Raw genomic sequence first — 24014 nt, 5'->3', positions numbered from 1 at the left:
GCACACATTACTTGAAAAGGAAAATCCAGTGATTGATACAGACAGACAGACATAGAAATCACCCAGGGATGAAACTGCTAAACGTCTCTAAACATCTTACTACATGTGATGTGTCAGGGGCTAAAAAAAGCTAACAAAATCACAAATCTTCTCCACTGGTTTTCTGCCAGGCAGAGGAAATGTGGATGCCATTGCTATCACCAGACAATTACACTAGATACTGAAAGGGAATATAAACCACATTCTGGGATGTGGGTTCCTAGTAAGGTGATATACTGGAGCTTAAGAAAGAACAGTGTAACTAAACAAAATATACAATGGACCAAAGCCATATACCAGGCTGCCACAACGTGTGTGAGATGGGCAGTGACAGATTGATTTGAAGTGAAAGGAGATGTGCGTGAAGGTTTGCCACTCAGTCTCCTACTCTTCATAACAATGATGAATGCCATCCACTAAAATGTGTGAGAAAGCCTATACATGGGACATAAGTTATGCAGAAGACCCAGTAACAGCAGTAGATTCAGAGGAAGAATGTCAGCAGAATTGTCTGGAAGGTAAAGGCTTAAAGATAATTGCTACTAGACCTAAACTGATTGTATGTGTGTGTTAAAGAGCCATAAAAATTAAGATCACTAAGGGAAGAGGAAACCAACTAAAGCAACATTGTAGATTGGAAGAAAAATAGAGGAATTAATTAAAGTGGCATGGAAAATTTGGGAAGAAATCACCCAAATAATTTATGATAAAAAGATACCACAGTACCTAAAAAGTAAAGTTTACAAGTGTACAATAAGTGCAGTTTTGCTATATGGTTTAGAAACAATGGCAATGAGAAATGGAGAAAGGGGTCTCTTGAAGAAAATGTAAATTAAAATGTTATGATTGATTGCTGGAGTGAGCCTGGGAGACAGGAAAATTAGCAGTGACATCAGAATAAGATGGGGAATAGTCAACATCAATGATAAAGGGCAAAACATAAGGTTAAGGTGGTTTGATGGTATGGCCAGGAGTAAGCACTATATTCAGACAATGATGAAGATGGGCTTCACCAGCAGGAGAAGCAGAGGAAGACATAAAATTAGATGATCAGAAATCATCAGGAGGGATCTGGTACAGAAAGGCCTGAAGGAGGATATTGCCTGAAGCAAAAAGAAGTAGCACTGACTGACCAGGATGACAGATCTCCTCACCCCTCTGCAACAATATAGCTTGATGATAATAGATAGATTAAATGATGCATGGGTGGCACTGTGGTGCAGTGGGTAGTGCTGCTGCCTTGCAGTTAGGAGACCCGGGTTTGCTTCCCGGGTCCTCTCTGTGTGGAGTTTGCATGTTCTCCCCGTGTCTGCGTGGGTTTCCTCTGGGTGCTCCGGTTTCCTCCCACAGTCCAAAGACATGCAGGTTAGGTGCATTGGCGATTCTAAATTGTCCCTAGTGTGTCCTTAGTGTGTGTATTTGCACCCTGCAGTGGGCTGGCACCCTTCCCAGGGTTTATTTCCTGCCTTGCGCCCTGTGTTGGCTGGGATTGGCTCCAGCAGACCCCCGTGACCCTGTAGTTAGGATATAGCAGGTTGGAAAATGGGTGGCTGGATGGATACATGATGCATCAGACCAATTTGCCTTTATTCTATTCTGAACTTTAAAAAGGAGAATGGAAGTCAGTAGCTCCCATGAATATGCTGATTTACCCGTCAGCTATTTTTTTCTGTTTCTCTTTCTGTTCCTAATACATAATAACTTAACAGCAGTCATTCCAACAACCAACTTTAGACTGGATGGCATTCCATGAAAGAGGGTGGCACAGTGCTACCAAGAGGTAATAGAATCAGGCCGAAGTATAACGGCTTAAACTATGTCCAACATCAGATTTATCTTTATTTTTAATCCTATTAAATACAATTAATCAAATAAATACTGCGAGTAAGTATTTGGTTGAAGGTTTCAAGCATTAGGGTGCTATGCTGCCATAAATGCAGTAATATTTTTAAAAATATATAAAAAATACATTGCTTCTGAAATTGCATAAGTATTTTTTACATTAAGTACAAGAATGTTTCTCTATTTAAATGGTAATACATTCATTTCCCTGAAGGAAAAAAACAATTATACATCATTATACTGTAAACTTTGCATCGTGTGCATCTTGTATATGTGCAATTAGTTTAAATATCACTTTTCCCTGAAATGTTTTTGGTTCTTGTTTTGTTTAATAAGTGTCGCACCGCGGCCGCGCCCGCTCGCAGCTTCGTCCAGGTGAGTCCCAGTTCGCTGACACGCGAAACGCAGCGCCCATTTTGTGTCACTAATAAGCTCTTCCTTTTGACAGAGAGGTGCAGCTTCTTTACTTTTTAATATGTGTGTGTTGAAGGTATAAATACTTATTCTGAATACTTTTAAAACAGTCTCTCACCTGGAGAAAAATATGTTTTGCGCAGAAGTGTGCGCGGGGCAGTAAGTTTCGCCCGCAGTTGAGCTAAGTACAGCAGAGGGCACGCTTGTGACCGGGAATGCAAAAAAAAAAATATTGAATCGAATCTGCTGCAATAACCTAATGGAAGTATGTGTGTTTTTTGCTTTCTTTCTCCTACCTTGTCATATACGTCGTATAGTTGGCACCGCCACCGCCACCTCCTCCGCTCATACTGCGACTGTACTTCAGCATCTCGGTGTTGTATCCATTGCCAGCGCCGCCGCCATAGCCTTCACTCCTCTGGGTATAGCTGTAAGAGGTAAGGTCCTGCCTGGAGTTAGACCTTTCTCCAATAGTATTGATCCTGTTCATTGAGCCCATTCCACTCATATTGATCTCCCCATGCAAGAAACTCTCAGAATGAAAAATCCGGCTATAAAAATCTCTCGGAAAACAAACTAAAAACACCAGCACACACAAACGAAACGTCAGGGGGCAGATGCACCTTTCTCGGTCGTTCTGCACGCGCTGACTGGTGTCAATCGTCGTCAGACAAGAATCCCCCCTTGGCAGTCCAAACAAGCCACACCTTGCAGTTTTGACACACGCCCAGTCAAGCTTCAGTCACACCTTTATTGTCTTTTGTGAGGAGGAGTTGAAAGAGGTGGGAGGAGGGTGGGTGTTTTTGGAAGGGTATGTGCGGGCTACCTTATATTGCTCCCATTCTTTTATTTATGCATGAGGCGTATCAAAGATCCGGTAAAACAATGCGAATCTCTTTCTTTCTTTCTTTCTTTCTTTCTTTCTTTCTTTCTTTCTTTCTTTGGATATCAAGCCCTGATTCTGTATGCCTCTTGTTTCCCTCTGTTCAGCAACCATATTCTACCTTTCCAATACATGTCACCAACACTACAAAATGCTTATGTTGGTTCATTCCTGTTATCTACCCGATGTTTATCAGCATTTTCTGTTCCTGTTACATTTAAAAGTGTCTGATAGGTGACTGACTGTCTTGCCAGTTACTGCTGGTATAGTCAGCAACTTCCTAGTTTCCTGTAGTGGATAAAGGAGATCCAGAAAAGTAAAAGCATGGGTGGCACGATGGCATGAAATCTTCCCATTCATTTTCCAGTCCACACATTACAATTCAGGATTGCCGAAGACTTACCCTAAAGGAACAAGAGTTTACAAAGCTGTAATTCATTGCATAATATGGGATTATCAAAAAATGGGGGAGAAAAATAGGGTGTGTGATTTCGTAAAATTGAAAAGCATTTATGTTAAATATAAGGAGCATGGAAAACTTTAAAAAAGTTTGTTAAGTATTATGGACGTGCAAAGAACAAGTTTTAACTGAAATCCTTACTTACTGGCATTCGGGAATTGGCTGTCAATTGAGAGTTTAATTTTTCATGTGGAAAGTCCTTCTTGGGCTCACTGTTGTTACAAGTGAGTGCAAGATGGAGGTTTTATCTGCAATTGAACTGGATAGAGAGGAACTTTGACTCACTAAAAACATAAAAAGTTAAAAGCATACTTCATAATTAATGTAGTTCATATTTAATTTGCTTTATCATATTTTATCAGGGATGGAATGGTATCAGTTGTAAGGGAGTAGTTTGTAAAATACATAAATCAATTGATGCAGTACACACAGATGCATATGACATTATATGCACAAAGTGTATCTTTTATAATATGTATAGTTGTAGGTCTTCAACTTATGTAGTAGTTTGCACTCTGTTTTTTATTGTTGTGAGGTATGACAGACACTAAAACTTTATCTTTCACGGGAAACAGTGACTAGATCTTTCATCCATTCTGAAAAATAAATTATTTCATTGTATAGCCACAGTGAGCCAAAGGCATATTCCAGGACGATCAGGCACTAGTCTGGAGCCAGTTTCATCATAATACACTTAGAGCTAATGCAGATTTCTCAAACAACCAGTTATCTACAACTTTTGCATGTACAACCCCAATTCCAATGAAGTTGGAACGCTGTGTAAAACATAAATAAAAACAGAATACAATGATTTGCAAATCCTTTTCAACCTATATTCAATTGAATACACTACAAAGACAAGATATTGAATGTTCAAACTGATAAACTTTATTGTTGTTTTGCAAATCTTCACTCATTTTGAATTTGATGCCTGCAACACATTCCAAAAAAGCTGGGACAGGGGCATGTTTACCACTGTGTTATATCATCTTTCCTTTTAACAACACTCAATAAGCATTTGGGAACTGAGGACACTAATTGTTGAAGCTGTGTAGGTGGAATTCTTTCCCATTCTTGCTTGATGTACAACTTCAGTTGCTCAACAGTCCGGGGTCTCCATTGTCGTATTTTGAGCTTCATAATGCGCCACACATTTTCAATGGGAGACAGGTCTGGACTGCAGGCAGGCCAGTCTAGTACCCGCACTCTTTTACTATGAAGCCACACTGTTGTAACACATGCAGAATGTGGCTTTGCATTGTCCTGCTGAAATAAGCAGGGATGTCCCTGAAAAAAGATGTTGCTTGGATGGCAGCATATGTTGCTCCAAAACCTGTATGTACCTTTCAGTATTAATGGTGCCTTCACAGATGTGCAAGTTACCCATGCCATGGGCACTAACACACCCCCATACCATCACAGATGCTGGCTTTTGAACTTTGCGCTGATAACAATCTGGATGGTCCTTTTCCTCTTTGGCCCGGAAGACACGACGTCCATGATTTCCAAAAACAATTTGAAATGTGGACTCGTCAGACCACAGCACACTTTTCCACTTTGCGTCAGTCCATCTCAGATGAGCTCGGGCCATGAGAAGCCGGCGGCATTTCTGGGTGTTGTTGATATATGGCTTTCGCTTTGCATGGTAGAGTTTTAACTTGCATTTGTAGATGTAGCAACAAACTGTGTTAACTGACAATGGTTTTCTGAAGTATTCCTGAGCCCACGTGGTAATATCCTTTACAGAATGATGTCGGTTTTTAATGCAGTGCCGCCAGAGGAATCGAAGGTCACGGGCATCCAGTATTGGTATTCGCCCTTGCCGCTTACGTGCAGAGATTTCTCCAGATTCTCTGAATCTTTTGATGATATTATGGACAGAAGATGATGAAATCCCTAGATTCCTTGCAATTGTACATTGAGAAATGTTGTTCTTAAACTGCTGGACTATTTGCCCACGCAGTTGTTCACAAAGTGGTGAACCTCGCCCCATCTTTACTTGTGAATTACTGAGCCTTTTGGGGATGCTCCTTTTATACCCAATCATGACAAACACCTGTTTCCAATTAACCTGTTCACCTGTGGAATGTTCAAAACAGGCGTTTTTTGAACATTCCTAAACTTTCCTAGTCTTTTGCTGCCCCTGTCCCAGCTTTTTTGGAATGTGTTGCAGGCATCAAATTCAAAATGAGTGAAGATTTGCAAAACAACAATAAAGTTTATCAGTTTGAACATTCGATATCTTGTCTTTGTAGTGTATTCAATTGAATATAGGTTGAAAAAGATTTGCAAATCATTGTATTCTGTTTTTATTTACGTTTTACACAACATCCCAACTTCAGTGGAATTGAGGTTCTATACAGAATTCAAAGCATCTATAGAAGTCTCATATGCAAATTCCACAGACAGTGAGCGGGCCAGAATTTAAACCCAAGAGTGTGGATGTGAGAAGCTGCCAAGGCAACCAATGTGCTTCCACATTGCAGAAGTTCAGATCAATTCAATGTAAATTTTGATCTATGTCATGACTTTTGAGGTTCATCTATAACAAGCAAACAAATTTTATTGTGCAGTATATCAAAGCTGTGCTTCAGTATTAATAATATTCACTGTGACACATGCAATGCAAGTTTACAAGTACAGTAGTGCAAGGAATCCAAACAACGAACTACCAGATACAGTGGAAATTGTTGCAACTAGCAGGCACATAAAAAAAATAAATTTACAAAATCTTTCTTTTTTTGCCAGCAACAAGTAGAACCTATGTAGAAGACAACATGTTAATGTAAAATAGGCCCTATCACTAAACTACACATTTATAGCTGAGATTTTGAACAACAATAAGATCACATAAACTTGCAATCTAAAAATTACACAGTCAGTGCCAGTAACAGCACCTTCAATAACTAACTCCTAAACAAGCACCAAAACACCACAATGTTGAAAAAACTAAAAAGGTTTCTTCAAAGAGTTGGGCCAGTTCATATATGGTTAACTACAATCTTTCAATAAGAAGCAGTAGGCTAGAATTTTTGGTGATTAATCTACCTGACAGATTATAAACAACAGAGATCTACAATTGTAAAAAGGATGCCAAAATGCAACAGTGGAGAAAAATTAAATTTTAAGCAATAATTGTATATGATGTGTTCTCTTAAATGGTGGTGCTAGTCAGAGAACAGGAAGTGTCATGTTTCCTGGTGATGGCCAGACAATATAGAATGCTGGGTTGCTAATATATCATCCTATGATTTCTTTCCTGGACTTAAAAAAGAGATGGGCAACTCAAGTCACATGTCTTAATTTTAGAGATTTGCTTAACAATATTTAAAAAATGTCTCAACTTGACTTGGACTTGCTTGTTAATGACTTTCAACTTGAGTCTAACAGATAAATGACTCATAAATTCTCACATTATAGAACTCTAATTATTATTTTGCATTCTTTTAATTTTCTTTTCATTAAAATGATCCACAGTAATTGCTCCATACCTACATATATCATTAGGAATAATCAGCATATTGGAGGACAACAGCAATGGAGGGATCAGCGATAGGGTTTATCAATTCAGAATATTTTCAATTTACTGCAGACTACACTAGAAAGAATGAAATGGTCTTCTGCAAGATCAGAGGGTCAGACTTCACCAACACATCAACAACATCTTTAAGCTTTGTCATTTCAAGATTCCTAAAGAAAGGGATGTTTGCTCTAAAGATGACCCTAAATATTGTGATGTCTCATTGTTTCAACTAATGTATAACTTTGCCTGTCTCCTCAGCAACATATCAACTCCACTGATCACTATGTAACAAATTTTTATTTTTATTTTGTTCCTGGGTACAAAGTGTGTTTTCCTAACCCGTTATGCCTAAAAAAAATAGAAAATAGCTGCTGTTCCACAAAAACTTTGCTTTCGTGATCAGGACAATGATATTTTGAAATTTGTCTGTTTTCGAGAAAATTCTCGATTCGCATTCAATACTGAGTAGTCTTCTAGAATATTCTTGAACTGTTAGAATTGTCCAGAAGTTTCTAGAATTTTCCAGAATTATCTAGAACTTTCAAGTAATTTTTAGAACTGTCTAGAACGTTCTCGGACTGTCCAATAGCAGTCATACAAGTATAGAAGCACAAGTGACTCGAACCAACAATTCGGTTTATGTTATTTTTTTGATTTGATTTAGATGGCATCAAGAGCTTGCTTGCACCCAGCAGATGCATTTTGCTATGTCTGTGGACAATTTATAAAGACAAGTATTCCGTGAAAGCATGTTGTAAGATGTGCAAGGCATACAATGCATACTTCGGCATGCCTGTCGGGGATCAAGACAAGCCCTGGGCACCTCATTTCACATGCGAATATTGCAAGAAAACTCTTGAAGGTTGGTACAGGGGAGAAAAGAGAGCCATGAAGTTTGCTATCCCGCGAATTTGGCGGCAACCGACTGACCACTCAAGCAACTGCTACTTCTGCATGGTGGATCCTACCAAACATCGCACTGGCAAGAATGCGCCTCAAATCGTTTATCCAGACATTCCTTCTTCCATTGCCCCAGTACCACACTGCCCCGAGCTGCCCGTTCCCACTCCTCCGAAGAGGGATCAGCCATCTTCAGGAGACAGCAGCAAGTCGGACAGCGAGGAAGATATTGCAGATTCAGGTTGCGGTTTCACAGATGCGGCTGAGGAGAGAAAGCCATACTTCCCTAACCAGAAAGACGTCAATGATCTGATCACAGACCTTGGTTTTACCAAGTCCAATGCTGAGCTTCTGACATCCAGGCTCAAGCAGTGGAACTTGTTGGATGAAAGCGTGCAAGTCACAAATCAGAGAAAGCATCACCAAACATTTTCCAACTTCTTCAGTCGGCAAGATGGGCTGTGCTTCTGCAACAATGTGGCCGGTCTATTCGAGGCTATAGGTATCACCTGTAACCCGAGTGAATGGCGCCTATTCATAGACAGTTCATCCCGGAACCTCAAAGCCGTGCTGCTTCACAACGGAAACAAGTACCCGACTCTCCCTATGGCTCACACTGTGCATCTCAAAGAGGACTACACCAGTGTCAAGATGTTGCTGAGTGCCTTGAAGTATGACGACTATGGATGGGAGGTCATCGGAGACTTCAAAATGGTGTCATTCCTGATGGGCCTTCAAGGCGGTTTCACGAAATTTCCTTGTTTCCTTTGCCTCTGGGACAGCCGTGACACTAAGGCGCACTATCACAGAAAGGACTGGCACAGCGGACCGAGTTCTCTGTGGGGAAGAGCAACGTCAAGTGGGAGCCGCTGATAGAACCTCAGAAGGTGCTGATGCCACCACTGCACATCAAGTTAGGCCTCATCAAGCAATTTGTCACGGCTCTTGACAAGGAGTCAGCAGCTTTCAAGTACCTCCAAGATCTCCTTCCAAAGCTGTCCGAGGCAAAGGTCAAGGCTGGTATCTTCGTCGGATTGCAGATCAAGAAGATCATAGAATGTGACGAATTCGCCAAGCTGCTGAACAGGACGGAGAAAACGGCTTGGAACAGTTTCGTTGCAGTGGTTCATGGCTTCCTGGGTAATCACAAGGCTGAAAACTATGTGCAGTTGGTTCAGACTCTCATAAAGAATTACGCCAAAATGGGATGCAGAATGTCTCTCAAAGTCCATATCCTTGACGCTCATCTTGACAAATTCAAGGAGAACATGGGAGTTTACTCAGAGGAACAAGGCGAGCGCTTTCATCAGGATATACTGGACTTTGAACGTCGTTACCAAGGACAGTATAACGAAAACATGATGGGGGCTTCTTCGAGAAAGCAATTTGCAGTACAGTCGCAAATCTAGAACACCTACTCATTTCTGAACCTTTTTGAGTGGTTTTGACTGTCTTTGTCTATTTACCATGCAAGTGTTGTTCTTTATCAGACCGCATGAACGAAAAGATAAAAATTCCCTTGTTTTGTCACTATAAATACGAAATTTTCTGTGCTGTGGTCATAAAATCAAAGTTTGTGCTGAATGTAGTCGTTTTTCCATAGGCTTTAGACATAAGCAGTTGAAATATAACTCTTGGAAGCCAGGAACAAAAATTGTGTTACATAGTGTTATGTTTCACTTTGCCCCTCCTTAACCCCTGTCCATGCTGTCCTGTGCTGATTTGCATAACCCACTGGGGTATGAGTGCAACGCACAGTCTACTTGTTTTCCCATCTCTGTGAACTGTCGATCCAGCCACCATGCCACACAAGGGAATACTGCAGAGAAGAGCCCAATATGTGCTTTATCATTCAGTATACAGCAAGTACAGCTATGTTCTATTCCCTAAGTGCTTTGTTGTGGCCAACGTTGCAGTTCCCTTCTGCTCGTGGTTTTTACATTTTTTTTGAAAGGCTGAGATGTTACAGTATGCTACCTGAGATGCTAGAATTAGGTAATATTTTGATGGTTAAAACAAGAAGCTTAACGTAATCTGAGTGATGTCATGGTTAAGATTGCATTATATCTTTAACTCATTATCTTAACGCCAGCATGGAGATCTCACATTCACAGCCCTCATACTGTTTCATTTTAGCATGGCAACTTTGATTTGTTTCATGGGAGATGAGAAAATTTTGCCTACTAAAAAGCAAAAAATACACAAGGTAAACACTGCCAAAGGGATATGGTAAAATCTACAGTTGGCATGTCATTACATTTTTTCATTGTTAGGTATATTGCAGTGATCAACATGCATAGATCCTTTGGTGGGCAATGGCTCTAAAGGGGATAATGAACATTTTAAGAGACTGCATTTATTATATTTTAATCCTGGACAGAAATTATGCCTACTTTATTTCCGTGTTTTTGTATTTCACTAGAAATTTGTGTGTAGCGCCAGAGGCATTTTAATATTAACAGCCTTGGCAAAAATATTTGTCTATGATTGCTAATTAAGTCAGATTATCAGAAAAGATACTACATCCCCTTTACTGTACATATACTTTATTTTCCTCTTGTAAAACATTTTAACAAGACAAAAGAGCAAATAAAACAATTCCTGTGTGGTTACATGAAATACCAAACATACCAGAAAAAGTTCATGTGATAGCACATTAAATGCTATGCACGAACACTTTTCATTTTCAGCTGCCTGAATTTTGACTTTAATGCAGAATGAGCATGGAACACCATTCAATGTATGATTCTACAGAATGAACACCATTTTCTTTCACACACACTTTCCCTGCACTTTACACAATTTCATAGCTGCATTATTTCAGAATATTATACAATTATGACATGATAATTTTTTTGTTACTATGCGCTTTAGCAAATGTGTCTACTACTCTTTCCATGTCCAAGCCCTCTGTGTGTGGCTGTCATTAATGGAAAGAAAATACATAAATAACAGCAAACCTTGTCTATCTACATCTTTACTGCTTAATATGAATAATTACTTTATTATGTGGACATTTTATCAGTGTTTTTCATCTGTTTATACATACAAGTATTGTTTTATTTTATGCTCTCTATCTTTTATAACTGCGTCAGTATTTCTATATACTATTGTTTACTAGAGATGGTCATTGTAAAATTAAGATACAGGACCCACATGAGGGGAGCAGTGAATCAGAGCTGTTTGTATCGTACCATAAAAAGCAAAAAAAAAATTGCTGAAAGTTATGGTGCTCAAAATGATCAGAACAGTCTAAGTAATTCTCCCTCATTGTTCAAAGTGGTAGTGAGAATACCAGAAGTGCTTTCATCCAGTTACCTTGTTGAGCAGGTCTTTAATAGTCATGGGGGGGGCGGTGATAGTCCAACACAAAGCTTAATTTTCTGCAGGTAAAATGCATTCTAAATGATGAGGTTTACTGAAATATTTAATTAGTTAATAGAAATGCAAAATTATGTAAAGAAATTATTTTAAAAATGAGAGGTGTTTATGTAACTACATATCTGAAGTAGGCATCAATGTGGTACAGTGGTAGTGCAGCTGCTTTGCAACAAAGAGGTTGAAGTTCACATCCTAGGTCCTCTCTGTATAGAGTTTATGTATTCTTCCTGTGTCCAGGTGCCCCAGTTTCCTCCTAAAGTTCAAAGACATGAAGGTTAGGTGGATTGACAGTGCTAAATTGTTCCTAGTGTGTGTTTGTGTGCAAGTGTGTTCATCCTGTAATGAAGTGGAGCCCTGTCCAGGGATTGTTCCTGCCTTGCACACTACACTCGCTGGGATATGCTACAGCAACCCTGTGCATGATAAGCATGGCATGGTTTAGTAAACGGATGGATCGATACTCTGAAGTGACATAGGCTGTCAAAATTTATTTTCTTTAAATACTGTTTGCATTAGGCACAGTGCACTTATAAGGAAAGTAGCTGTGCTACTTGTCTAAGATGGGTTGAAATCTAAGTAATCAAGTAGACCTCAGCATTAACGTTTGCAGCGCACCATACAATGCATATATGCATATGTCTCTGTTATTTGCCATTTGGTATGGGATTTGTAAAAGCAGTGTTAATGCTTGTGATATGCCATCCACTGGAATGGAAAATGCAATGCTTTTTATAAAAATATTTGAGATGCACCATCTTTTGGAATGACAGAGACATAGTAACAGGACAGACACACAGACATACACATAGACACTTATTATTTTATTAAGGTGGAATGTGGAAAATTGATAGTATATTTGCAAATTACTTCAAAGTAAAACAATTATTTTATATACCAGTTGCTCTTACTTCTTATTAAGAATTGCTTTCTCTGAGAAAGTACTAGCTTAGATGTTGGTATAATCATTTATTATCATAATTAGATTAATTACAGAAAGTGGTGAAATTGAAAGCATGTTTTGCTCAAGCCTTCTGAACTATGACTCAACATCACTTGAATAAAAACAGTGACTCAATTTGACTAACTTGAATGTAATCATTAAGTCAATCAAAAAACAGTGAATTTAGGATGTCTGTATAAACCAGGCAATTTCTGTAGGACTAAAAGCCAGCCAACATTGGACCAATTAATAAAAGGGAAGAACATCAAACCCTGGTTATTTTTGGCCAGTTAAGTTAATTTGTATCACTATTAAGTTAATGGAATAGATGTAAATCACAAAATAGTGAGGAACAATAGCATAAAAGTATCTATCTATCTATAAAAGAGACAGAAAGACTGTTGTGAATACGATTGTGATGTTAATGAATGAGAGCTATTCTAAATGAAAAATGATTAGAGGAGGCAAAAAAATTACAGTGAAAAGCATACAGAAGTCATTGTCAAAGTAAAATTATTGTTCATCAAAAACAAAGGAAAAGTCAAAGTCAGAAAATAATAAAGCAGGTTGTCACCATTAGACAACAGTTCCTAACAAAGATTGGTCTTTTTAAGAAGGCTTTGCTAATGTTTCTTGAATCCAACAAAAAGGATACAGAAGAATGAGTGAAGCCATAATCAGGCCAACAAAACAATCAAATGAGAGAAACCACTCCAGAAATCATAAAGAGTATGGCTGCGACTGTTATAAAACCAGAAGAGTCCCCCAAGTCCTCTCTTCAGGTTTTTGGCCTTTGCTGGAAAGTAAGCCCCAAACAGTGAACCTAAAATTTGTTGGGATTTGCTTTCTTGTTTGGCATTGATTTCAATAGCTCAAGAAGGTGAAGGCATATTAGAAGTAAAACAGCCTTACTGTATATACTGGTTTTAGACCAGACACCTGGGACATATTTAAGCCTTACCATGACTACATAGAGCCAATTTATAAATAAATGGGCAACGCTTATGGGTAATAGTTTAAGAAGAAATATTATGTGGAGCAGATTTGTGAGATGGCACTTTTACATGGAAGTATCAAGTTGTGAGCAGCAACCTTTTGCTCAGTTTTATAGTCCAAAGCAATTTGCTTTTTTATGACTGAAATCCTTTGTAGGGGTTCCTGCCTCTAATAGGTGTTCCCCAATTTGCTTCCTGTTATTCCGAAAGATAGTTAAATAGTTAGACAAGTCAGGGAATACTGAGTTCATAGATGATCTTAAAAGGAGAAAGGGATGGCTTTAACACATACATACTTTCAAAAAGGACATCTTACAACATGGTTTTAGAAAGTCCTAAAAAAGGCAATAAATTGGTCCAGTTAGATTGGAAAGAATTTACTGTGTGCATTAGGAATCTTTCTACTGTAGGTCCTGATTGACATACTCAGATTGACCACTAGTTACGAGGTGATGCCCAGATTAAACATTGAGTTTAATTCCAATTTTTGAACATAAATTGAACCATAAACAAATTGTGGTCCTCTATCAAAAATGATTATCTATGGAAACCCATGTAATCTAAATGTTTCTTAAAGAATATATCTAAAAATGTTTTAGCAGAAAAAATGTTTCAGCTTTAAAATTGAAGACAGGACTCTTGACCAAGAATCAAGAGGAGGAGACAGATCTTGAATTCAAAAGCACAACACCATGTGAAGGGGTGTCCTTTTTGTTGTTTTTACCAATATTTATCAGTATAAAATTATTGCCTTTTGGTTGTTGTGAGCATACAACTGGATGACTTGGTTTGTGGAGTATGTAACATCAGTAACAGGAGATTTTCTCATGTTGTCATCTCCATTCACTTTGAAAGCATGAGATTAATTTCTTTTTCTCCATCATTACTTCAAACTACATGGGTTAAGTAATATACAAAAAAATCATTTTTGGAAAGATTATTCCTTCAACTGAAGCCTGGCTTAGACCCTTAGACATCAGTGAAGCTTATCTTTTGCATCTTTCTTCACAACTCCCTGTGCCAGGGATTCTCAGAGTTAGTCCTGGATGTCATATTTAATGACTCATTTCTCCTTTTAATGAGCACTTCATTTACAGTAATAAATCGGCACTTTTTATGCTCTTTTTCTGTAGTTATTTTTCAGAATGATGTGTATTTTTGTTACCATGTTATTAAATATTCAAGAGTTTGTATATTTTTTTAATTAAATTTCATTTTTAATATGGAGTTCTCACTTAAGTATATTCCAGTATTGGCAGTATCCAAAAACTAGAACAGAAAAAGGCTAACAGTTTCAGCATCTATTTTTATATATTATTCATACAAGTGCTTGAAAGTGAATAAAGGCTTAAATAACCGAAATATCTCAAAATATATACAACAGTTAGATCTTAACAAGAATAGTCAGGTATCAAATGTACCTATATGTACATATCAAACATACTTTACTTTGTTAAAAGCAAATAAACTGTGCTAGAAACCTTGTAGTAAAGGTGAAAGCTGAGATATAATAGTGGATTCATTTAAGAGAGGAGTGCAGTTAAAAGCAAGAATTTACTATGAAGGAAAATGTTGTAACCCCACAGAGCCCTCAGGAATGAACTTGAGAGACACTGCCCTAGACTATCAAATAATATGTTTGAACTTAAAGAAAAACACCCATGTTTAGAAAGGCCTGCAGACAAAATAATATTGACTACGAAATAATGAAGCACAACAGTCTTAAACTAATGGATAGTATTCACAAAACCTTCAACCTGGTCCTGAGCTTGAGATACATGACATTTATCCCAGTCCATATGTCCTCTGAGTTGCTTAGTATAATTTAGGGTCACTAAGACAGCCAGAAACTATCCTGGTATGGATAGGGTGCCATTTTGACATCTTGAACTAATCTACAAATGATTTCAAAATCAAGCTCAGCAACAATCAGTGTGATAACGGGATGCCCTTCTGTAGCATTCTTAACAACTAACACTTATGCTTTCTTACAAATGCTTTCTAGCATTTGCATCTTTGCAAAATCAACTTATGTTCAAACAAATTTTAAATACTATTGTAAATAGCTATGTACATAAAATGAGGGAGTTTGTATGTTGAAGTTTGAAATGCATCTAAAGTATTTTATTTTGACATCCAGGATGATTTCTCAAAGTTCTTGAGAACGGTGTATAGGATAAACAATGTGTTCTTATTAAATAATCATATACAGAAATCAACTGCAGAACAGAATTTAAGAAGTAAAGAATCATGTTTTTCAGTCAGATCCGTGAGGTGACACAGGGCTACACTTTGAGCATTAAAACATTTTTTACAATAACAGGCTATTCAGCCAACAAAGTTTGCCAATCCTACCCTGATAATTTGTTCAAAATAGGGTTGTAGTAATAAGATAAAATTTATACTCTTTGAGTATGCCCTATTGCTGAAAATAGTCTACAGAAAAGTCTGGACCTGCTGTCATGAAAAGGGACTTTGGCAAGAAGAAAGCTATGCCTTTCCAGGCAACAGGCTGATGACAGGGAAGCTGACATAGGAAATTTAGTTCTGGAGTGCAGGAACAGATATACTTGATTGAGGATATTAAATATGCAAATTCTGTAATGTTTATGAAGTAAAATATGTTGCAACTAAAGTGTTTTCTTGTTAAAATTATTAACATAATTTTTAAAGTTTTACAGAGATGACATCTATATATAAATATTTTTATCTTCCAAAAATGAATGAAGTAACCAACATCTACAGAACCAAACCTTGCTAATTACCACTCTTGTGCTACATACCGTGGAGAGCTCTGAACCACTCAGCCACCCAGCACAAGTCATGCCAGGCTCTCAATGACCTGATTGTGAAACCCTGCTAGATGAACCAAGTCAGCATGTCAAGTTAAAAAATTAACAGTAACAAAAATTAAAGAAATTCAGTTTAGAAACAAACTCAGAGTTTACTGAGTGAATAACATCATAAGTAATCAGAACATTATTATTGAACTTTAAAATTGAATATGCATTGACACATATGAAAGCCCAGTGTAGAAAAAATTATTTACTAAACACTGGCTTAGTGGCTGCAACCAGGCCACAAAAAACAGCTTCTTCAGACAGAGGATGGAGCACTTTAAGGATGGAGATATGGTGATAGACATATACTTGAGCCAGTGCTGCTCTGTGTATCATGAAATATGACACAATGCTTTTCAGAAATGTTCACATTTAAATCAAGACCTGTCCAATTTAACACATCCATTCATTCATCCACTTCTTAAACTATGTATCTCCTTTATGAAATTATGGGGAGTTTTAACCTAACCCTGTGGCATTGGACAGTATAGGGCATCTGTCAATTTAATACTGAAATTGAAAAAAGACATTCTAGTAAAAAACAGTCCATCATGTGCGTTCCTAGCATAGAGTGAAGGCTACTTTATAGTTTAAAAATTAAAACATCTTCAGACCATCAGGGATAACATTATTACCAAGAAGGCCCTTTTTGCATTTTTTATGTCTGTTTTATCTAGAATCATTGTATCATTATGTTTCTGTTTTTTATTTTATCTAATTTTGTGTTTTATGGTAACAGTGCTACATTTATAATATAGTCTGAGTTAAATGGTGGAAATGTGCTTCACAAGAATAAATTAAACGACATATTGTTTGGTAACAAAACAATTGCCATGCTGATAAAGCTGTTTCGTATATACTGTATATTTTCTGAATTTATTTCCTGGAGATCATACATTCTCTGCTTCACATGTACACTAAATAACAATGAAGTACAAGTGCTGCAAGACGTGAATGCTACATTATTGTATGTTTCAATACATTCTTAATGTAGAGTTAGAGCAAAATATAATATTTTTTTACCAAGTAATTTGCTATTGTATGCATAAAAATGTATCCTCTCTTGTTGCCATTTAAGCTGTTCCTTTCATTTACTATGTTAAAATTCAGAAACAGTGTTAGCTTACAGTGCTTATTAAGAAGCAATAATTTATATTTAGCTACATTTTATTCATACTGTTTGGCAGCAAGAAACTTTTTTGTGCTCAGTGTTGCTTTGCAGTCTACCAGGCAACCATAAGTTTCACTCTCTACCTTATGGAAACAATGCTTAACCTTATTATTACAAATATTAATTTATTATAATCTTTAAAAAGTAAAATTTTTACTCTTGAATTTCATACACAAAATATTTATGCACTAAGCTATTCCTGAAAGACTGACTGTAGTATTTCACCTTCTGTATTACATGACTTCTAGTTACACCTGTTTGCTGCTTTTTTCTTTTATTGTTTTGTCATTTCATTTTGTATTCTTTGCCCTTGCAGCATTTTATCCGTGAGTGATCACAAACTTACCGCTTACTCATGTTTTCACAGTTTCCAATCCGTTTCTTAGTGAAGAAATGGACAACGCTTATCGTAGAAATATTTAGTCTTTTTCTCTTTTTGCTTTAGTTCAAAATTTCAGTGTTCGCCTGGGTGTGCTGCAAGAGCCTCAGCATCTGGGATAACAGGACTGACTACTTTTTTAACTCACAGTAAAATGACAGCTTAGTGCTTAAAGCAAAGTCAAGATAAATAAGTCTGTTAAAATGGTTTTAGTTTCACGTATGTCTGCAAAATAGTGTTTTTGACCAAATCACAAGTGCTGGAGCATTAGTACTCCAAAGTGTTGCATTGTACCAAGTATTTGAAAAATTAGGAATCATTAGTGAGAATGAGATGCAAGAAACAGCAGTACCATATTCAATGAGATGTGTGCTTTATTTCAGATTGGTCCTTTGATGTTGTCAGTTTATAACTACTGTTAATCACTTGGTAGTATAATGAGCATTGAGCTCCTGCCATTTATTCAATATCTTTTATAGTTCTAATAATTTTTTTAGAACATTAGAATATTAAAACAATCTAGACAAGAACAGCACATTCACCCCAACAAATCTCGAAAGTCATATCCACTTAATTCTTCCAAAATAACATCAGGTCTAGATTTGAAAGTTCCAAATGTCCTACGGTCTACCACACTACTTGGTAACCTATTCCATGTATTTATGGTTCTCTATGTGAAGAAAAAAATTGTGCAAATTCACCTTTAACAGTTTTCCAACTATGTCCCCATGTTCTTGATTAACTCATTTTAAAATAACAGTCTCGTCCCACTGTACTAATTCCCTTCATACTTTTAAACACTTCAGGCATGTGCTGATGTAATATATAACATTAATAACAATAAACATAACAACAGACAAAATAATTTAACAGTAACAAACAGTGATGTGAAAATGAAGTATACCCCATGAAAAGGTATATGCTTCAACATATTTTAATGTATTTGACCTTCATTTCAAATATATTTATAGATAAAGGTAAGTAAAAAATAAAATGATTGTTTAAAATCATTTATTCAACAAAAATTCAGAAGTTTAATTGTCTCCTGTGGAAAAAGACAAGTATACCTTAACTTCATTATCTTGTGTTCCTGGTTTAGCAGAAATAAATTCTATAGAGATTTCCTGTAATTGCCTTTCAGTCTTCTACATCAGCTTAGATATTATTTTGCTCACTGTTCCTTACATAACTGCTTAAACTTTGTGATGTTGAGAGTTTTCTTGCATGTACTACACACTTCAAGTCCTCCACAGCATTTCTGTGAGGTTAAGATCTTGTCTTTGATTTTGGTTTTACATAAATCTCCATTCCTTTTTTTGAGCCATTCTTTTATCAGTTTTCTTGAATGGTTTGTCTCTCTGTCTTGCTGAAAGATTTGCTTATGGTTCAGCTTCAATGTTTTTCTGAAATCCTTCTCAATTACTCTCTGTTATTCTGTGAAATTCATGGTTGACTCTATAATGACAAAGGTGCAGAGGTAGAAAAGAAGCCCCAAACCACAACCCTTCCATTACTGTGCTCTACCACTGATACAAGGTTCATTTAGTCAAAGGCGATTTTTGATTTTCAGGAAAAAATGATGTCTGGTCATTGTAACCAACAAGTTCTTATCTGTCTTATCTGTCTGTTCCAAAAGTTCTGTTCTTCTTGTCTGATAAACTTGAGGCATCCCTTTATATTCATTTTTGAGGCCAAAGTCTTCTTTCTTCAGTCCAGAGCTGTACAACATCTTTCGGATGGTTGACTAATGCTATTCTTGGAGGTGAATTTGCTAAGGCGACCTGGCCTGGATAGACTGAGAGTGGTTTGAAATTTTCTTCATTGTAGGAGTTCATTGTGGAGTGGTGGCTCTGAGGCTAGGGATATGTGATGGCAATCATAAGATTGCTGGTTTGAAATCCATAAATGCCAGAAGTGATTCCACACCACTGAGCCTTGAGCAAGGCCCTTAACCTACATTTGGTCTGTCTTGGGTATGAAGTTAACTTGTATCCAGCCCTGCAAGCAGATCCTCCAACTTGCAAAGATAACTCAGGGGTTGGTGGCAGGATTAGCACTCCAGCCAATGTAAAAAACCACACACTGTTCCTTTCCATTCAAACTAGTGTGGTGCTGAGGTGTCACCGGTTCTCATATGTGCACAGATCCTTAATTTGGGATCATGAGGCAATTCATTGTGTGGTGGGTGCAGCAACATGTTGTATCAGTGAATGCTCCCAACCTCTGTCTTTCCTCTTTAGAAGATCTTTCCGATTGTGGAGTGATTAAATACAAATAAGGCACTTGCCAGACTCATAGGCATCAATAGTCTACCTTCTAAGCCACGTTAAAGACACAAATCTCACTTTATAAGACCAATTAAATAACTCACGTTTTTGATTTTTATATAAGGCCAAAATACGTTCATCATTTGCGCTTGATTCTCATTTTGGGAATTTGAAACAATGGAAGAGGTAGGAGGTGTACTAACTTTTCTTGCATGTGTGTTGATGATGTAATACAAATGTGATTTTTCAAAGTTATTTTTTAAATTAGATCACTTATCAGTATAGTTAAAATGGAGATCAAATATTCTTTTGCCCAAAAATATAAAAAAGACAAACTTTTTCAAAAGATCTACTTTGTTTTATTACAACCCTATAAATACTGTAGTTTTTCCTCACATCAATGTATTCCCTGAGGCAAGGCTATTGCCCATCTCCATCTAATGAAAGCATTAAACCAGCCCTGGAAGAAATGCAGAGCACTGTCACACACAGCCACACTCATTCATACAGGGTCAGTTTAGAGAAGCTATTTAACCTAACATCCATCCATCCATCCTTTTTCTAACCCGCTGAATCCGAACACAGGGTCACGGGGGTCTGCTGGAGCCAATCCCAGCCAACACAGGGCACAAGGCAGGAACCAATCCCGGGCAGGGTGCCACCGCAGGACACACACAAACACACCCACACACCAAGCACACACTAGGGACAATGTAGAATCGCCAGTCCACCTAACCTGCATATCTTTGGAATGCGGGAGGAAACCGGAGCGCCCGGAGGAAACACACACAGACACGGGGAGAACATGCAAACTCCATGCAGGGAGGACCCGGGAAGTGAACCCAGGTTTCCTTACAGCGAGGCAGCAGCGCTACCGCTGCGCCACCGTGCCACCCTACAAATAACACCATTTATTAATTTTATGAATCTGCTCATTCTATTACACACTTATTTAATGCTGGCAGCTTTTGGTACAAGATAGGAACCAATCCTGGATGACCAGGATTGCGCCACCGTGCCGCCCTTAACCTAACATGCATCTCTTTATTAGAACAGGGGATACCAGTAAATAAAACAATGAAGATTTTTGGGGAACTCACACCCAAAAGTGGCTGTCTAGATCGGGGAGACCAGAATCATGCTAAAAAAAAAGTATACACATAAAGTAATTCAAGGTTTACATGCTATGAGTTTCCATTTATGATGTCTCTCATTCTGTCTTAATTATTGAGAGAGCCATGATGATTATACTTTTGATTTGTACTTGGCCTGCACAAAAATCAATTAAACATAACCTGTAATTGTGTTTCATGTAACTAACGAACAAGCTAAAGACATTAAAATTGTATTTCAATCTTACCTTTATGGCTCATGTTATTTACCTGACTCATCTTATTTATATTACTGATTTAGGTGATAGGACAGCATTATGTCACAACTCAAAATATTTAGGTAGCATTGTTTCCTCTGTGGCTTGGCGCTCCCACTTCACATGAAATTTCCAACTGGGAAGCTTGTATTTCCCATCTATCTGATATAACATCCCATGGCATGGGATGGAACACCATGATTAAGTTAAAATTATTCATTTTCATTAACAAATTAAAAATAACTACAAAAATAACAGTAATCAATAAGCTAACAAAATAAGAAACCTGTCTTAATAGGTAATTAAGAAAATGTGGATGCAAATTAATATCCAGTTCTTCAGAAAAAATATCTTTCTAAAAAGAAACTTCCAAAGAAATAATCAATGAAGTTCATCTTTTAGTTTTAATAATAAAGATGACTATTGAATTTTAAAAAAGCCCCCAAAACAAAGCTTTCCATGCAAACATTTTGGCAAACACATATGAAAAATGCCTGTATCCTAAACAGACAACAGAAGCATAAACTATAAATGCACACAACAAACCAAATACAGATCAAGAAGAGAAATCAGAAGCAAGAAAATGCCAGAGCATGGCCAATGATATGAGTGCTCCATTTTACTCCTTCAGCTACAGCCACTTAGCATTTTCATTATAATTAGTGCTGAAAAGCATCAAATGTAAGGATGTGATAACTCCTAAACCAAACCTTCAATGTGACTAGCTTAATCATTTAAACCATGAAACCCAAGCAAATGTAACTCTTAAATTAAAGGGCAAGTCAAAAGCCAAAAAGGGCCTGAAAGGTGCGACCATAGGCAAAGATAAAATATACTGTCAGTGGAGAAATTGAAAGTAGAACCCAGGTCCCAGGTTCAGCATTATGCCACTCAACTGTCTACAGTCTTCTGCATAAATCAGTAGGTTCAATGATTTCCTTAGAGTGGAAGAGGAACACGTAACCTGATAAACCACACTGTCTATAAATCCACAAATTTCCAGCTCTTTTGCTACAAAGTTTGAGTGCTGTCAATTTTCTCAGTCACCTTTTAGGTGTATTTAAAAATGATATGAACTATTTTAAAGCAGAAGTAGTTTTGGTTGTACTTGTTACTACTTTCTTTGGTTTCAGTAATCATTAACAACTCAAATTAAAACCTATATTGCTGTTCCCTTGTTTCATAGGATGAGAGTTCCACATTCTTTATCCTGGAGAGCCACAGTGACTGGTAATTTTTGCTGCAATGATGTTAATAATTAGAAACAAATTCTTATTGAACTATGTTAATTCAGCATTTGTCAGTTATTTCATTTTGCCAGCTACCATTTGTAGACCTGTAGCACTTTGAGGATCCTTGCATTGTAGGTTCAGAAAAAAATGTAGCCAACCCTGGCAGTTTGTGACATTACACAGCAATCACAGCAACATGGTATGTGGTACATCACATAATAACCTTTTTCACATATACCCACAGTCAAACACAGAATGCCAAATAAGAATCATCATTTTGGGAACTACTTACTTTTAAAGAAAACAGAGTGATTTAGATAAAATGTGAAGATTAGGAATAGATAAATGAGAGTTAGTCTAAATGGTTATGTTAAAAGTTACCCTTTTCAATATTGGAAACAAATATGTTTCATAAATAAGGCAGAAGATGTTATAGCTCCCTCATGGAAAGTCTCATCCTATTCTAAATTAGCTTATCTTAGCCTCTAGATCACCAGAAAAAGAAGCGTTGAGCACCTTTTATCTGAATCTCGAGGCTTGCTAGAAGCCTCTGTAGCCATGATCTTTCTCAAAAAAAGCCTCTTTTGGCTTTCCTGATTACATCTTGCCTGAAGAAGGGGCCTGAGTTGCCTCGAAAGCTTGCATATTGTAATCTTTCTAGTTAGCCAATAAAAGGTGTCATTTTGCTTGGCTTTTCTCTCCTTTCCCATCTGTTATACCTTGTACTTTTTTCACAAAGGTAGCTAGTTCATTTTGGTTTCCTGTGGCCTTATTTGATTGATTCACCTTACTGTATGCAATAACTTAAAAAAATATGTTCACCCCATTCAGTGTAATGGGGATTGTGGAAGAGAGGTGAAAAAGAGAGTGCAGGCAGGGTGGAATGGGTGGAGAAGAGTGTCATGAGTAATTTGTGACAGACGGGTATCAGCAAGAGTGAAAGGGAAGGTCTACAGGACGGTAGTGAGACCCGCTATGTTATATGGGTTGGAGACAGTGGCACTGACCAGAAAGCAGGAGACAGAGCTGGAGGTAGCAGAGTTAAAGATGATAAGATTTGCACTAGGTGTGACGAGGATGGATAGGATTAGAAATGAGTACATTAGAGGGTCAGCTCAAGTTGGACGGTTGGGAGACAGAGTCAGAGAGGCGAGATTGTGTTGGTTTGGACATGTGCAGAGGAGAGATGCGGGTATATTGGGAGAAGGATACTAAGGACAGAGCTGCCAGGGAAGAGGGAAAAAATGAATGCCTATGTGAAGGTTTATGGATGTGATGAGAGAGGACATGCAGGTGATGGGTGCAACAGAACAAGATGCAGAGGACAGAAAGATATGGAAGAAGATGATCTGCTGTGGCAACCCCTAACAGGAGCAGCC

General features: G+C 37.5%; 1 protein-coding gene across 4 annotated transcripts in view; it reads right to left on the bottom strand.

The window, feature by feature from the left end:
• The window catches only part of dspa (desmoplakin a), a 128802-nt gene extending 110948 nt beyond the window's left edge, over positions 1-17854 (bottom strand). Inside the window, exon 1 of one of the 4 annotated variants that reach the window (XM_051929074.1) lies at positions 17735-17854. In XM_051929074.1, coding sequence (XP_051785034.1) covers positions 17735-17745 — 11 coding nt within the window. In that variant the 5' untranslated portion in view covers positions 17746-17854. Of the gene's footprint in view, positions 1-2591; positions 3447-17734 lie in introns of those variants that run through there. The other 3 variants (XM_028803961.2, XM_028803962.2, XM_028803963.2) reach the window with 3 other exon arrangements.
• Between the last annotated feature and the right edge of the window lie 6160 nt (positions 17855-24014).

The sequence above is a fragment of the Erpetoichthys calabaricus genome, chromosome 6 (assembly GCF_900747795.2).
Source record: "Erpetoichthys calabaricus chromosome 6, fErpCal1.3, whole genome shotgun sequence".
NCBI lineage: Eukaryota > Metazoa > Chordata > Cladistia > Polypteriformes > Polypteridae > Erpetoichthys > Erpetoichthys calabaricus.
Note: the sequence above shows the minus strand (reverse complement) of the source record. Positions and strands in the feature narration are given on the sequence as shown.